This window comes from Neodiprion pinetum, chromosome 2 (assembly GCF_021155775.2).
Source record: "Neodiprion pinetum isolate iyNeoPine1 chromosome 2, iyNeoPine1.2, whole genome shotgun sequence".
Lineage (NCBI taxonomy): Eukaryota > Metazoa > Arthropoda > Insecta > Hymenoptera > Diprionidae > Neodiprion > Neodiprion pinetum.
In genome coordinates this window covers 39535248-39551056 of record NC_060233.1, presented here as the reverse complement: position 1 = coordinate 39551056, position 15809 = coordinate 39535248, and the positions used below count along the sequence as shown (strand labels likewise).

Here is a 15809-nt window from a genome sequence, read left to right as displayed (position 1 = left end):
ACAATAAATTATTTCAATTCGTTTTTCGCGCAATCCCAAATTCGGTAGCTGTCAGTCCGCTAATAAAATTTCTCGACTTCCAGGATAAGCGCTCCGTGGTTCCCGGTTCATGTTTACAATAAATTATTTCGATTCGTTTTTCGCGCAAGCCCAAATTCGGTAGCTGTCAGTCCGCTAATAAAATTTCTCGACTTCCAGGATAAGCGCTCCGTGGTTCCTCGTTCATGTTTACAATAAATTATTTCAATTCGTTTTTCGCGCAATCCCAAATTCGGTAGCTGTCAGTCCGCTAATAAAATTTCTCGACTTCCAGGATAAGCGCTCCGTGGTTCCTGGTTCATGTTTACAATAAATTATTACAATTCGTTTTTCGCGCAACCCCAAATTCGGTAGCTGTCAGTCCGCTAATAAAATTTCTCGACTTCCAGGATAAGCGCTCCGTGGTTCCTCGTTCATGTTTACAATAAATTATTTCAATTCGTTTTTCGCGCAATCCCAAATTCGGTAGCTGTCAGTCCGCTAATAAAATTTCTCGACTTCCAGGATAAGCGCTCCGTGGTTCCCGGTTCATGTTTACAATAAATTATTTCAATTCGTTTTTCGCGCAACCCCAAATTCGGTAGCTGTCAGTCCGCTAATAAAATTTCTCGACTTCCAGGATAAGCGCTCCGTGGTTCCCGGTTCATGTTTACAATAAATTATTTCAATTCGTTTTTCGCGCAACCCCAAATTCGGTAGCTGTCAGTCCGCTAATAAAATTTCTCGACTTCCAGGATAAGCGCTCCGTGGTTCCTCGTTCATGTTTACAATAAATTATTTCAATTCGTTTTTCGCGCAATCCCAAATTCGGTAGCTGTCAGTCCGCTAATGAAATTTCTCGACTTCCAGGATAAGCGCTCCGTGGTTCCCGGTTCATGTTTACAATAAATTATTTCGATTCGTTTTTCGCGCAAGCCCAAATTCAGTAGCTGTCAGTACGCTAATAAAATTTCTATAACTTTATGATCTTCTCATAATCTTTCTGGTAGATTAAATCGATAAAAAAATTATATCAAACCTTAAACATTATTTTTGATTTGTTCTCATGCTGAAAATATTTATTAGTATTCGGGGTATAACTCGAGGTGGTTGAAGGTGGTCGGAGGTGGACGAGAAGGAGGACGAGGAGGACTAGGATTTGTGCTGGGTGAGTAAAACACTTTTATAATATTTGATGGCAATTGTAATTATATTTCATCTGAAATATTACAAACTTGTCAGGTTTACAATAAATTATTTCAATTCATTTTCCGTGCAAGCACATATTCAGTAGCTATGAATAATCTTATACAATTTATTATATTATCAATTTATTAATTAATATTCTTATAATATTTGATGGCAATTGTAATTATATTTCATCTGAAATATTACAAACTTGTCAGGTTTACAATAAATTATTTCAATTCATTTTCCGTGCAAGCACATATTCAGTAGCTATGAATAATCTTATACAATTTATTACATTATTAATTAATTGATTAATTACATTAATCCCTACACAATATTTTTGATGTGTTCCTATACTAAAAATAGTCATTACTATTCCAGGTATTACCCGAGGTGGTCGGAGGTGGACGAGGAGGAGGACGAGCCGGACGAGGAGGAGGACCAGGTGGACGAGGAGGAGGCGGGGTGGGTCGTGGGAGAGGACCTCTCCTCTCCTCAGAGGAGGGGAGGGGGAGGGGCAGGGAAGGGGGAGAGGTGGGCGGGGAGGGGGAAGGGAAGGGAAGGGGTTGGGAGGGGTGGGCGGCGGGGAGGGAGGGAGGAGGAGGGAGGGGGAGGGAGGGGTGGGGAGGGGGAGGGGTGGGGGAAGGGAAGGGAGGGAGGGCTGGAGGGCGGGTGGGTGGTGTTCTGCTCTATCAATTTTAACGGGTCGCACGACATCCGTCCTCTACACCCCCCCCCCCCCCCCTCCCCACCGCCCGCCCCTCCCAACCCCTTCCCTTCCCTTCCCTTCCCTTCCCTTCCCTTCCCTTCCCTTCCCCCTCCCCTCCCATCCCCTTCCCTTCCCCCTCCCCGCCCACCTCTCCACCTTCCCTGCCCCTCCCCCTCCCCTCCTCTGAGGAGAGGAGAGGTCCTCTCCCACGACCCACCCCGCCTCCTCCTCGTCCACCTGGTCCTCCTCCTCGTCCGGCTCGTCCTTCTCCTCGTCCACCTCCGACCACCTCGGGTAATACCTGGAATAGTAATGACTATTTTTAGTATAGGAACACATCAAAAATATTGTGTAAGGATTAATGTAATTAATCAATTAATTAATGATGTAATAAATTGTATAAGATTATTCATAGCTACTGAATATGTGCTTGCACGGAAAATGAATTGAAATAATTTATTGTAAACCTGACAAGTTTGTAATATTTCAGATGAAATATAATTACAATTGCCATCAAATATTATAAGAATATTAATTAATTAATTGATAATATAATAAATTGTATAAGATTATTCATAGCTACTGAATATGTGCTTGCACGGAAAATGAATTGAAATAATTTATTGTAAACCTGACAAGTTTGTAATATTTCAGATGAAATATAATTACAATTGCCATCTAATATTATAAAAGTGTTTTACTCACCCAGCACAAATCCTAGTCCTCCTCGTCCTCCTTCTCGTCCACCTCCGACCACCTTCAACCACCTCGAGTTATACCCCGAATACTAATAAATATTTTCAGCATGAGAACAAATCAAAAATAATGTTTAAGGTTTGATATAATTTTTTTATCGATTTAATCTACCAGAAAGATTATGAGAAGATCATAAAGTTATAGAAATTTTATTAGCGTACTGACAGCTACTGAATTTGGGCTTGCGCGAAAAACGAATCGAAATAATTTATTGTAAACATGAACCGGGAACCACGGAGCGCTTATCCTGGAAGTCGAGAAATTTCATTAGCGGACTGACAGCTACCGAATTTGGGATTGCGCGAAAAACGAATTGAAATAATTTATTGTAAACATGAACGAGGAACCACGGAGCGCTTATCCTGGAAGTCGAGAAATTTTATTAGCGGACTGACAGCTACCGAATTTGGGGTTGCGCGAAAAACGAATTGAAATAATTTATTGTAAACATGAACCGGGAACCACGGAGCGCTTATCCTGGAAGTCGAGAAATTTTATTAGCGGACTGACAGCTACCGAATTTGGGGTTGCGCGAAAAACGAATTGAAATAATTTATTGTAAACATGAACCGGGAACCACGGAGCGCTTATCCTGGAAGTCGAGAAATTTTATTAGCGGACTGACAGCTACCGAATTTGGGATTGCGCGAAAAACGAATTGAAATAATTTATTGTAAACATGAACGAGAAACCACGGAGCGCTTATCCTGGAAGTCGAGAAATTTTATTAGCGGACTGACAGCTACCGAATTTGGGGTTGCGCGAAAAACGAATTGAAATAATTTATTGTAAACATGAACCGGGAACCACGGAGCGCTTATCCTGGAAGTCGAGAAATTTTATTAGCGGACTGACAGCTACCGAATTTGGGATTGCGCGAAAAACGAATTGAAATAATTTATTGTAAACATGAACGAGAAACCACGGAGCGCTTATCCTGGAAGTCGAGAAATTTTATTAGCGGACTGACAGCTACCGAATTTGGGGTTGCGCGAAAAACGAATTGAAATAATTTATTGTAAACATGAACCAGGAACCACGGAGCGCTTATCCTGGAAGTCGAGAAATTTTATTAGCGGACTGACAGCTACCGAATTTGGGATTGCGCGAAAAACGAATTGAAATAATTTATTGTAAACATGAACCAGGAACCACGGAGCGCTTATCCTGGAAGTTGAGAAATTTTATTAGCGGACTGACAGCTACTGAATATGGGCTTGCGCGAAAAACGAATTGAAATAATTTATTGTAAACATGAACCAGGAACCACGGACTGCTTATCCTGGAAGTCGAGAAATTTTATTAGCGGACTGACAGCTACCGAATTTGGGGTTGCGCGAAAAACCAATTGAAATAATTTATTGTAAACATGAACCGGGAAGTACGGAGCGCTTATCCCGGAAGTCGAGAAATTTTATTAGCGGACTGACAGCTACCGAATTTGGGATTGCGCGAAAAACGAATTGAAATAATTTATTGTAAACATGAACCGGGAACCACGGAGCGCTTATCCTGGAAGTCGAGTTTCACCACGTAGCGGACCCGAAGCGTGGGATCCGGGAGGTTGAGAACCCGGTACTCGAAATACGTAGCGGACCCGAAGCGCGGGATCCGGGAGGTTGAGAACCCGGTACTCGAAATTTGCGGAGCGCGTCTCTCATCCGTCCGCTCTACTGCGCGGTTGTTTCCAGACTGAGGAATTCGGCTAGCTGATTTTGAATTGGTGACGTCACTTTCTGAACATCCGACATCCGAACTTTGGTTTCGACCTTTAATACTATGTATGATGATGTATGATGTATGATGTATCATGTACGGTGTATGATGTACGATGTATGATGATATGATATGATGTATAATAATTTTAGTTTTCACATTTCATACGAGAAATACGCACTTCATCTCTCCTGCCGATTCCAGACTCAAGCGGCCAGGCCCTTCCATGGTCAGCCGTTGACTGAAGATATATTCTTCAGTGAACGGCTCGGCTAATAACGCTGCCGTTCTGCGACAGTTGGTTGATAAAAATTCTTGCTCGTACCTTCCAAATGTGAGTTAAAATATACTCCAAGTTATAAGAAGCTTCATTCTCTCTCTCCTTATCAAAGAAAAAAAATCGCCGACAATCACCTTTTGAGGACCTTAAATCAGGACACTGCGTTAAAAGCATCCATTTCATCTCGATTAAAATTAGCGCATCCGTTATGTATCACAGTAACTCTGCATTTTTTCCATACAAACACTTTTCGAAATACAATTCTGCTTCTCTACCCAACATGGAGACTTCACTTGCGACCAGCTAAAACAGCGTTTCGATTCTATGCCTACAAAAATTCAAGATCGAGAGAGCAAATGAAAAGTTGTTGGAATAATTATGAATATTAATGGTATGGAATACATCGAGCGCGTGTCGAATAGAATCCCATTTCAAAACGAATTATTCCTCTATTTTCTTATTATAGATGCATTATTGTAGGTAATCTAGTTCGTCTCCTGGAAAATTATAAAATTTTTAGCATACATCACGTATTAATCGTAAATGGATCATATTTATGAATATCGGACATGGACCGCATATATATATACACATATATACTCTTTGGTCTCTGCGTCATTATTACATCTGATGTATTATTATTTGTGATCTATGTATACACTCTTCTCTCGGGTACCTATACTTAAATTAAATCACTATTTTGCCGCGAATTTTGGAAGAAATTTACTCTTGTAAATTTACCGACTTGAATCGCCCACAAGTCGGTAAATACACACAGGCCAAGTACTAGCTTGGGCTTATCATTGCGAAGACCGTGTTACTCGGAAGATGAATGCAGCCAGCATGATGTCGAAATTGGTAACTCTCTGATGTTCCTCAATAAGTTCTAAACTCTACCGTTGGAACATCTCAGGGGGCGCAAGCGCTGTTCGGAAATTGACTGAAACTACTGTCAGTACTGAAAATCTACAGTATACGTCACTTGGACTATACCATTTTCAGTAGTGACAGTACTTTCAGTCAATTTCCGAACACGCCCTTTGTATTCTTCAGTCAACGGTTGATAACACATTAAGGCCGTGTTCGTGAATTGACTGACAGTACTCAAAATTCCCTAGGACAGAGTCAGAGCTATTCACGAACTTGGAAGCGCAAAAGAGATAAAAGATTGCTGACAGTACTGTCAGTCAATTTTCGAACACGGCCTAAACTGCCAATCCCCCCCAAACCCGGCCAGACTCGCCAAACTGTTACGAAAAATAACCCAGGACTGTGAGTCTTTACATATATCTTCAGTCAACGTTTTACAAAACATCAAATTGTCACCGAATTGAACACTATCAACGCATCGCTCATTGCTTTTCGCATGCCAAATACGGCAGAGTGCTGGTCGGTTACTGACATGGATATACCGACCACGCACCTCAATCATTATTTCAAATAGCCTATTTCATGTCAGCTGCAATCACGCGCGTCCCTTGCAAGTAGCGCCAGTAGAGGCGCCAGGAGTCTTCCTGTTCCGTGTATTTCCTCCTGTAGACCCCTCCAAGGGCGCGTTTCGATCCTCGGCCATTTCCTCAGTGGCTGTTGCTTTGGACGGTTAGGTCTCGTGTTGTGTTGACGCGTAAGTAATAATATTTCCACCTGAACTTTTGGACAGTCTAAATTCAGTTTCAACGTATTTTTGCTCCGTTCTGAAACAATTTCATAACAGATACGAATCACATTACTTCTATATTCATCGCCATACTTGGTTAACCTCATTCAACGCCACGTGCGCGGCTGTAATTCTTTTCCCATGCATCCAGATCTTCGAGCTAGATTTTACTTTTATGCCAACTAAGGCATCCTTAAACTAGAAAACTATCGGATTCACAAATCATTTTCTTAACATATTGAACGTCACGAAAATAAATTGCATGTACGGAGCTCAATATTTGTCCAATGGTGGAGTTAGATGATTGGAAATTGAATTTAGTTATTGTAATTCCAGGTAACACGTGCTCACAATGGTGAACGGAAGAATTCCGTCAGTCTTTTCAAAGACTTACGTAACTCCGAGAAGGCCTTACGAGAAGGCTCGTCTTGATCAGGAGTTGAAAATCATCGGAGAATATGGACTCCGTAACAAACGAGAAGTTTGGCGTGTCAAATACACTTTGGCCAAAATTCGTAAAGCTGCTCGTGAGCTGCTTACGCTTGAAGAGAAAGATCCCAAGCGACTTTTTGAAGGTAAATTTCAAACATCAAGTCTGTGATTAAACAGAGATACAAAACTGTTGTCGAGCTATGCCTTTGTGCTAGCTGTAGGTACCGAGATGATGAATTAAAAGTATTTTGACACCTCTTGTCTGAATTAAAACTGCTGAATATACTAAGATTTTTCTGAATAATTGCTAAAATCGATCTATGTTATTTATGTACGTTACAATTGATTAATCGTCACTTATTAATTATCACAGGTAATGCATTGCTGCGTCGTTTGGTAAGAATCGGTGTTTTGGATGAAGGACGTATGAAACTTGATTACGTCCTTGGTTTGAAAATTGAAGATTTTCTTGAAAGACGTCTTCAGACCCAAGTGTTCAAACTGGGATTAGCCAAGTCCATCCATCACGCCCGTGTATTGATTCGGCAAAGACATATTCGGTACGTTGTAGTATATATTTGAATAAGAATTATTGCATTTGAAAACATATAATATTCTGTCGATTAGCGTAGCTAATCATTTCATGGATCGATGAACATACAACTTCAAATAATCCCAAAGATGCTTAAAGAGTATTTGTTTCTTCAGATACAGATCCGAAAACAGCTGAAATCTGGTTAATGCTTGATGCACCTGGGATTTTAGATCATGTTATATTTTTAGCAGGCCACTTGGTTGTTAAAGTAATTTAACAATCAACGTCTGATGATTAGACAGCACTGGAATAATAATCTAAATTCGATTTGCTGCTCTATTGGTATAATGCATTTTTTTCGTTAATTCAATTCTGTATGCTGACGCTAAATTGAGCCATAATATAGGTACTGATCATCAAATCCCACAATGCTTACTTTAGACTATGTTTAATTTCAGTGTGCGCAAACAAGTCGTGAACATCCCGTCGTTCATTGTACGCCTGGACTCTCAAAAGCATATCGACTTCTCGTTGAAATCACCATTTGGTGGTGGCCGCCCTGGTCGTGTAAAGAGGAAGAACCTGCGCAAAGGAAGCAGTGGTGATACCCAAGAGCCCGAAGATGATTAGACAGTGTATAACTTGACACATCTTAAATAAACAAAAAAATTCAATTACGTAGCATTTGTTTTTAAAAACAATCCATTATCAGTATCCCGCTCATAAATCCTTTCCACTATTTCTAAACCATGTAATTTCAGGATTACATGTATAGTTGCGAAATTTTTCACGTTTAGAATTATATTAACAGGAATATGATTGATAAAGTGTTTACACGCCTAATTATACTTGATGATTTTTTTAATCATTTATCATACGCATCTTGTAAATTTTGCACATGACTTAGTGCGTTGGTTGGCGTTGATATCTCCTTACCACCGATAAGCATAGTATTGAATAACACAATGATTATATTTTTATTTAAAATTAATTTAAGAAGTACATTTATATACATAAAAAATTTAGGACTGTTACAATGAAGGTAAGTAATAATGGATATTACTTCGTGCATATGCAATATTAATAATATAGATTTGTGTAACTTATCATCTATTCTCATGATACCTATTTTATTACCCCTAATTTGTATCAATTTATTATGAATGATACCGGAATGTCAAAAGTTTATTTGTTTGAACCAAACTTGATCATTAACTTGCTGGCAAACTTACAACTTGGCATTGAACAAAATCAACAACGCCTCGAATATGATTGTTCGAAACACGAAACTTTCCAATCGTCACTTAAATTCGTAGGCCCAAAGATGGATACCATAGCTTAATCAACTCGTGATAAAGTATATATGTATACACTTTTTAAATCACATTTTAGTACGCAAGTTTTCAGATTTTGTACAGCAATGATTACCGTGAATATTATAGTTACGCGACAACATTGAGTAAAATATTTTAAATGGTTTCGCACTAAACTAAATGAATTAATCAAATAATCGATTCTAAATTATAAATAATTAAATATCATCTATATCTAATTTATCACCTAAAATATAGTATAGAGCAGTTTTACACCTAATCAATATTACATTTAAATAGACGTGCTTATGATTTTAAAACTTAATCATGCATTATGTTCATAGTACGTAAATTATACACAGAGTAGGCTGGGCTCACACTTACAATATACAACGAGTAATTTTTATTCATTTTTCTTTTATCAGTAATTTTTGGGCAACATGTAACGGACACTTGAGATTCGTGTGATAAAACATTATCTATAGTTTAATAATATATAGATATACAATATGCATATAGTTTATATGTTTGTATCACGGAGTAGTAAGAAGGAGACACACTCAAGCAGCGCTCGGCTCAAAAGTTGGTCCAGTTTTTGGGACAACGTAAGAGGGCATTGTCAGAGTGCAATTTAACGTATAGCGCTCGCCCCCCTTCCCCTTATGGATCTTACGATTCGCAGTTTGCCACCTTTATCTCGGATTTAATGTCAGTTGAGGTTGGAAAAACAATTATGTACTCGGTTTTCACTGGTTTATCACTCGCTTCAAATGCGTATTTTACGAATTTACGAAGTATGTTTGTAGCATGGAGGTTTATAATTTACGATCGCCGCCCTTCTTTTTTATTACATTTTATAACGAAAATTTCACCGTTTTCCGCAAGAGACGCTTATATCACATTCAGACAATTCTTCTTACGTTTCCTCAAAACTGGGGACAAGTTTTATCGCTGAGTCTTATCTACTTCCTACTACCGTGTGGTTTGTATATAGAATATTCTTTTAATTGTTTGTCAAGTTGTGTGTGTTGTACATATTTGTATATGTATATCTACTTAAATTCGTTTAATAATAAATTTTATATATTTTCCTTATCTTCGTAAAATGCACGACACAAAAATAAATGCTTGTACTTAAATTACATTTTCTTCCATCCTCATACTCTCACTTAACTTTAGTTCCACTAACTTTTTACAAAATATCACAAAAATCGCACCAGCCTTTGTTTGTAGCAGAAAACCAAATTAGCTAAAGAATCATCCCTACAAAATTATTCTCCTACTTCAACCGTCTCTTCTATCAATTTTAAATTGTATTATGCTTGTTACGCAAAAACTATTTCTCTAAACTCTATACATAATACATCAAATAATGCGATAAAAACTTTAGTGTTATTTTTGTATATATACTTTAAGCAAGCGAATGCTGTACAAGGATAGAAAAAAAATTAAATTGTTCATTCTTCTCGAATAAAGCACATTTGATAAGCGCCAGTGACCAGCACAACGCATTTAAGAAAATCCCAGCAACGATTGCAAAGGAAAAAAAATTAATCTAACATTACTGTCTTTTATAAATTTATGCATGTACTTCGCAGACTGAACTTATGCATACATTTATTTCTTATATTATTTCATAACTACAATAATTCGATATTCAAGAATACAAACATCAAAAGACTGGGGTTTTATCTGTATACATCCCGTCCACAGTTGTTACTAAAATTGTGTTTCTATAATCAGTGTATAACGTGGTGAAAATTTATTCGATCATATTGAACTCCATTATTGGTCCATGAATTTGAATTATTTCTAAGCGAAATTATATTTCAAAAAACGTTCGTTGTCTGCTAGCAAGACACTAATTCAACATTTTTTATCCGAATAAAAATATTGATTCGTTTTTATAGAATACTTTTCGAGCAATTGGAAAGTCATCAAACTATGGCGGTTTAATTTTGTTATTGATCAATATGGACTGCAAGTAACTTTTTCAAGATCAAAGAACATCACTATAGAATAATTTTCTACGCCAATTTTTAATACTTAAGATAATAATTACAAATGATTCCATCATTTCCACGCAAGTTACGACTAATAATGAAACGAATCAAATAGGATTAACGAAACATTGCGATAAGTACCATAGTCACTTGATTTTTTCACGCTCTCAGCCTTCTCAGAATATCTTTCAACCGCAAGTTCTGTTATGGTATGCAACTCCCAACTCTGCCGTGAATAAATTGTTCTACCTAATAGGACATTCATACATATTCATTGCGTATGCATGTAACTGCATCGAGCAGAAAATCTCATATTACCACAAAATAGTACACTTCTCAACAACATAACAAATATTTATTCATACCTAGGCTATCTAACACCGTGCAATCGAACGAATCCGTAGCTCAGCCACGTTCTCCTATCAACTTTAGAGACAAGCTACCAAAACGCTTGTCTTATGATTTACTTCATGCACGTACTTTCATCTAGGTTTCCTTTAATATTTCAATAACTTAAAGTTTCACATTGAAACAGCCGATACCTTTGATAAACCCTGCATTCCGCCCAAGGAACGATTCATCGTTACTTGTACATTTGCATCAAGATGACTTTGACGGATTTGAAGACAAGGCAATAGCGTACCATGGCTCGGTAACGAACCCGCTATTATTCAGTTATTCATAACTCCTTGGTTTGTGTCGATACCGGTTTCACTTAGCTTCATCCTGCTCCATTGGTTCTTCGGAGACCTCGCGGGAATGTTCTGGTGTAGTCCTGTACAAAATGAGAAGAAAATAATGTAGTAATTGATACTTCGATTACTGCTACGTATTCTCAATTAAGAGTGCAATGTTAACTATCGTATTAAGATGGCTTATATACCTACGTGAGATTGGTCGGCTGCTGCATAGAAAGAGAGGCCATTGCGGAAACTGTGTCGGTTTCGTCACGCTCTTTTTGACTTGACTCAATCACACTCATCCCCACCGTGTGTGCGGCCAATTTGACACACGGCCAATGCGACATCTATGATAGTACATGAAAAAAGAAAGATATTGCTAACATCATCCAATACATTAGACGTAAAGATATTGTAATCTTTAATCAACTGAACGCACTTGAATTGCTATAGTCTTTTGCAATGTGTCAATAGCGTTTTGGCACGGCGCTCGTGTCAATTCCTCTTCACGAAGCGGCGTCGGTTCATCACCAAGTAGGGCTCTGACGCACTCCTGTGCAGAGTCGCATATAGCAGCTAAATCATAGCCTCCCTCGAGAGCCAGTACAACTTTTCCATCAGCTAAGGTTAGCAGTTCTTGCGTCATTCTTCCAAAGCACGCAGGGCTAACTTTGTACCCTCCTAAGGGTGCGGCATGACCTATAGCTGCGTCAAAACCCGCCGAGACAATGACTATATCAGGATCAAAGTCCTTGGCAATAGGCATTACAACAGTACGAAACGCAGCCAAGTACTCGGCATCCCCCATCGGTGGGTTTAAGCCACCAGACCAGGCTATGTTGACATTGCAGCCAAGTCCTTCACCTGCACCGCATTCTGTGGGACCTCCTGTTCCTGGGAAGAAATTACCCTCATCGTGTCTGTGAATAGACATGTACAAAACACGAGGGTCATCGTAGAACATTTGCTGGGTTCCGTTTCCGTGGTGAACATCCTTGAAAACGTAGAAAGAATAGGGTTCAAAATAGAGTTGGACAAATTCTTGATTCTAAATAATTAACGTAAAGTTTGTCCAACACATTATATAATGAAGCAACGAACATATTTTACAGGATAACTATAGCTGGAAGAACTCGTTTTATCTAAGCAGCTTGAACAATACACTTATCAATCTGATTAATGCCTCTTTTCCATTCATCCCCCCCTTGATTGAGTGATATACCTATTGGTAATTGAGTACTAGAAGATCCTTACCCAATCTAAGATCAATATTTTCCGCGTGTCAAGCTTTTGTTGTAGTAATCTCGTCGCGATGGCTACGGAATTGAAGAAGCAGAATCCCATAGCCTGATTTGTCTCAGCGTGATGACCAGGTGGTCTGACAACTGCGAAACCATTCTTAATATCGCCCATTGCAGTTTTAAATGCTAAGTCCACAACACATCCGACAGCCATACGTGCCGCTGGAGCTGTGTGAAATTCATTCCACGTTGTGTCTGAATCAACTCCTACACCGCCGCATGGAAGTCGGACAAAACTCTTAATTGGTAATTGAGAGAGCTTCGACATATCGAGTTTCTGCCTATTCAGCGGATTTGTACCTTTAAAAGACAAGAAAATTGTCGTCAATATTGGATCGAATAAGTAAACGGATAATTTTGACAAAATAGCGTATACCTCATATTGCGAATGTAAAGTATAGTAAAAACGTACCAAATAAAAGCGCATGCGCTTCACTGTGGCAAGTTTGTATTTCCTCAAGGGTGGCCTTGCGCGATCGAACGCGATCGCAACGTTGTAACAATGCTGTTTCTGAAAGTCTAGCCCATACACTTTGCAATCGTCCACCGTGCTCAGGATGACCCCTGACTGTTTCGCCGCAAACACAAGCGTGCTTCAGCATCAGCGGGTCGTAGGCAAGACCTGTAGTCGGCCGATGTGGTGATCCCCGAGCAAAGACATCTCCCCCAGCACCCTGAGGCCCTTCACGCAACCCAATTTTCACGTTATTAATCGAAATCACTCCTTGAATGTGTGACAAACACTGTCTGCCGTATACTCTTGCTAAAGGTAGTGACACTTCTTCCATCTAGATCTAATGTCATGCAAATACTTCATTTTACGGGGAGGGGAAAAAATACGACGGTGTAGCGAAAAAGAAAATTATCATATCGTCTTAAATTTCTCTCCCAAATAATATCACTTGTAAATGATTATTTCCTTCCTTCGGCAATATACATACCTAAATGCACCAACGGACTAGAAAGCGCTCTTGACAAGGGCCTCGCTGAGTGTGAAGATCGGCTTCCCGCATAAGCCGGAGATTCATTAACTTGAAGAGTATGGCGCATCATTAAGTCTCGTTGCTGTTGTAAGAACTGTTCTCTTTCCCTTTGCTGTTTCGAAATTTCACTTTCCTCTGACAAATCTTTCTTGCCAGTTAGATCTATAACTTCGGATTCCTCACTCTCCGGTGCTTCGTCAAGCTGGTTCGATTGACCTCTGGATCCGACTCGGGTTAGGACGGTTTGACGAATCTGCTGTTTTAAAAAAATATGAGCTTGTTGTTGGTCATGAAGTTGTTTCTCCGCAAGGTACTCTTCATAGTGATTTGGTGGTGCTATTATTCCACCTTGAAGCATCGGATGCCCAAGTGGCAAGGGAGCCGATTGAGTCCTACCTATTTGTTAAGAAAAAAATTATTCGTTAGAAATCGTATCAATGTCAAGAACATACCCTGTTTCAGAAAAAATTCTTGCATGCGCAAAATCAGAGAAAATTTCATACATGAATTATATATAAAGAATAATAAAAGAAGAGAAAAAAAAAAACGTTAAATCAGATGGTTGCATAAGTTGAGAAAATCCATTCACTTTGTGATGTCTAAACTGTATAGGTAAAAAGGGTGCACCCAATGTTTCTCTGGTCTTCACAGCTTTGAAAGCATATCGAAAAAATATCAAAGGTATGCTTCCTACATTTTCTGAAACAAGGTAGGGGGAATAAAATTGTACAAACAAAAGGAAAACATACTACCTAAAGGCCGGTGACCAGCCTTATGCAGTCTTGCGTGTGCTACTTGAGTATCTGTTATAGGTGCTCCGTGATAAACCTGATGTTGACGATTTTGTTCATGATTTTGTATCTGCTTGTGAATATACGTGGGTTCACCTTCGATTACGGTCAACGATGGATAGAAGGGCAAGGTACCAGGCAACATCTGTCCAGTCAATGGCATACCAAGTCGAGCAGTGAACGCTGCCCGTACTTCCGCTTCTGAGACTGGTGCCAATTTTGTCGCACTCTAAATGAATCGATATAATTAACTAATGTCAGGAGAGAGATTCCGCTACGCCAATTTCATTATCCAGAGGTTTCCTCTCCTGTTCGATCTACTGTAATCATTTTGCACCCTCTTCGTACACGTCGCATACTACATGCCAAATCAAACCTTCGGTGACTCGATGATATTACAGGTTTAATCATGCATTAATATATACGAATGAATAAAAAAAATATGGTTGGAAAATGCGAAGCGTAACTTACTGCTGAGCTGGATGGAACATGAGGTCTGCCCAATGATATGTTAGGCATGGACGGTGAACTGAATAAGGAAAGGTCCGATAAACTTCCCTGTTGACTACTACTTGTCAACGGACCACCGTAAGCTGGGTTTTCGCCCTCCTAAGAAGAATACATTTATGAATAAAGCTGATTCTTCCGTTGCGAAATTACCCGTAACATTTGAAAATTATTGTGTATACAGAGAAAATAAGTCTATTCTGATATAACGTACATAACAATAAATACAAGTCACTTTATTTGAAGATTTCTATTTTTGACGCAACGCGTTATCTTGATCAAGAGCAAAAAGCCGATTAGATACCAGACTAATTAAGTACTTGGCCGGAAAAAAAACGAATATATAAATACCAATATCCTTATCTTGATTCATTTAATACCTGGGCCGGGATACGTTGGAATTAAAGATATAAAATATTTTCAAATAAACTGTCTAAGAATTTGCTAAGAATACCACTACATGATGCATATTCACGTACAAATTGCCATACGGCCACGTCGGCAGAAAAAATGACGAATCCATGATTCTTGGAAAAAAGAATTTTAGCTCATATGTATAAAACTCAGCACACTTCAATATGAATATGAATTTTTGAATACTTGAAGCTTTTAACTAATGATGTACGTACCTCTTGTATTGGAGTATTGCTGCCTGCGGTAGGACTTGCCTGCGAGTTGTTTACTGTCGGTGGTGAATTAGGCCCGGATTCAGGATTGCTACCAGAATCTAAAAGATAAAGACTCATTTACTTAATGCCTTCAATTACCCGAAGTTATACTAATAATATCTCATTGTGATTATAGTATATGTATGATTCAAGTATCGACGATGATTTTACTCCATCACAAGTGGATGATATAGTCAATGAGAATTTATACAGATTTATTTCAAATACTTGATATAAGATCATTCGTTGTTTCCGTAAATGATACCGGG

At 38.9% G+C, this 15809-nt stretch overlaps 2 protein-coding genes across 25 annotated transcripts in view; one reads left to right on the top strand and one right to left on the bottom strand.

Annotated features, from left to right (window-relative positions):
- Positions 1-6144: 6144 nt before the first annotated feature.
- Positions 6145-7971, top strand: RpS9 (ribosomal protein S9). 2 transcript variants are annotated; one of them, XR_006881596.2, is made up of 5 exons: positions 6145-6294; positions 6664-6902; positions 7133-7319; positions 7468-7636; positions 7753-7971. XR_006881596.2 is itself a non-coding variant. In XM_046611992.2 (4 exons), the coding sequence occupies exons 2-4, from the start codon at positions 6680-6682 to the stop codon at positions 7922-7924; spliced, it is 582 nt and encodes a 193-aa protein (XP_046467948.1). In that variant the 5' UTR covers positions 6145-6294; positions 6664-6679; the 3' UTR covers positions 7925-7971. The 2 variants fall into 2 exon arrangements, 1 of the variants encoding a protein (XP_046467948.1); XM_046611992.2 differs by lacking the exon at positions 7468-7636.
- A 2203-nt stretch (positions 7972-10174) lies between these two features.
- HDAC4 (histone deacetylase 4) overlaps positions 10175-15809 on the bottom strand; it is a 106082-nt gene continuing 100447 nt past the window's right edge. For 20 of the 23 annotated variants that reach the window (XM_069133522.1, XM_046611966.2, XM_069133523.1 and 17 more), the window contains 9 exons: positions 15502-15599; positions 14837-14974; positions 14324-14594; positions 13533-13970; positions 13004-13273; positions 12545-12891; positions 11730-12284; positions 11498-11637; positions 10175-11385 (listed from right to left, as the gene is read on the bottom strand). In XM_069133522.1, the coding sequence (XP_068989623.1) occupies positions 11322-11385; positions 11498-11637; positions 11730-12284; positions 12545-12891; positions 13004-13273; positions 13533-13970; positions 14324-14594; positions 14837-14974; positions 15502-15599 (2321 nt within the window). In that variant the 3' untranslated portion in view covers positions 10175-11321. Of the gene's footprint in view, positions 11386-11493; positions 11638-11729; positions 12285-12544; positions 12892-13003; positions 13274-13532; positions 13971-14323; positions 14595-14836; positions 14975-15501; positions 15600-15809 lie in introns of all 23 variants that reach the window. The other 3 variants (XM_046611968.2, XM_069133531.1, XM_046611975.2) reach the window with 2 other exon arrangements.

Excerpts from the sequence above, each read along its gene's own strand:
- RpS9 (XM_046611992.2), top strand. The coding sequence starts at position 6,680 with ATGGTGAACGGAAGAATTCCGTCAGTCTTTTCAAAGACTTACGTAACT. Across the intron at positions 6,903-7,132 it reads TCCCAAGCGACTTTTTGAAG|GTAATGCATTGCTGCGTCGT; the intron begins GTAAATTTCAAA and ends TAATTATCACAG. Across the intron at positions 7,320-7,752 it reads ATTCGGCAAAGACATATTCG|TGTGCGCAAACAAGTCGTGA; the intron begins GTACGTTGTAGT and ends GTTTAATTTCAG.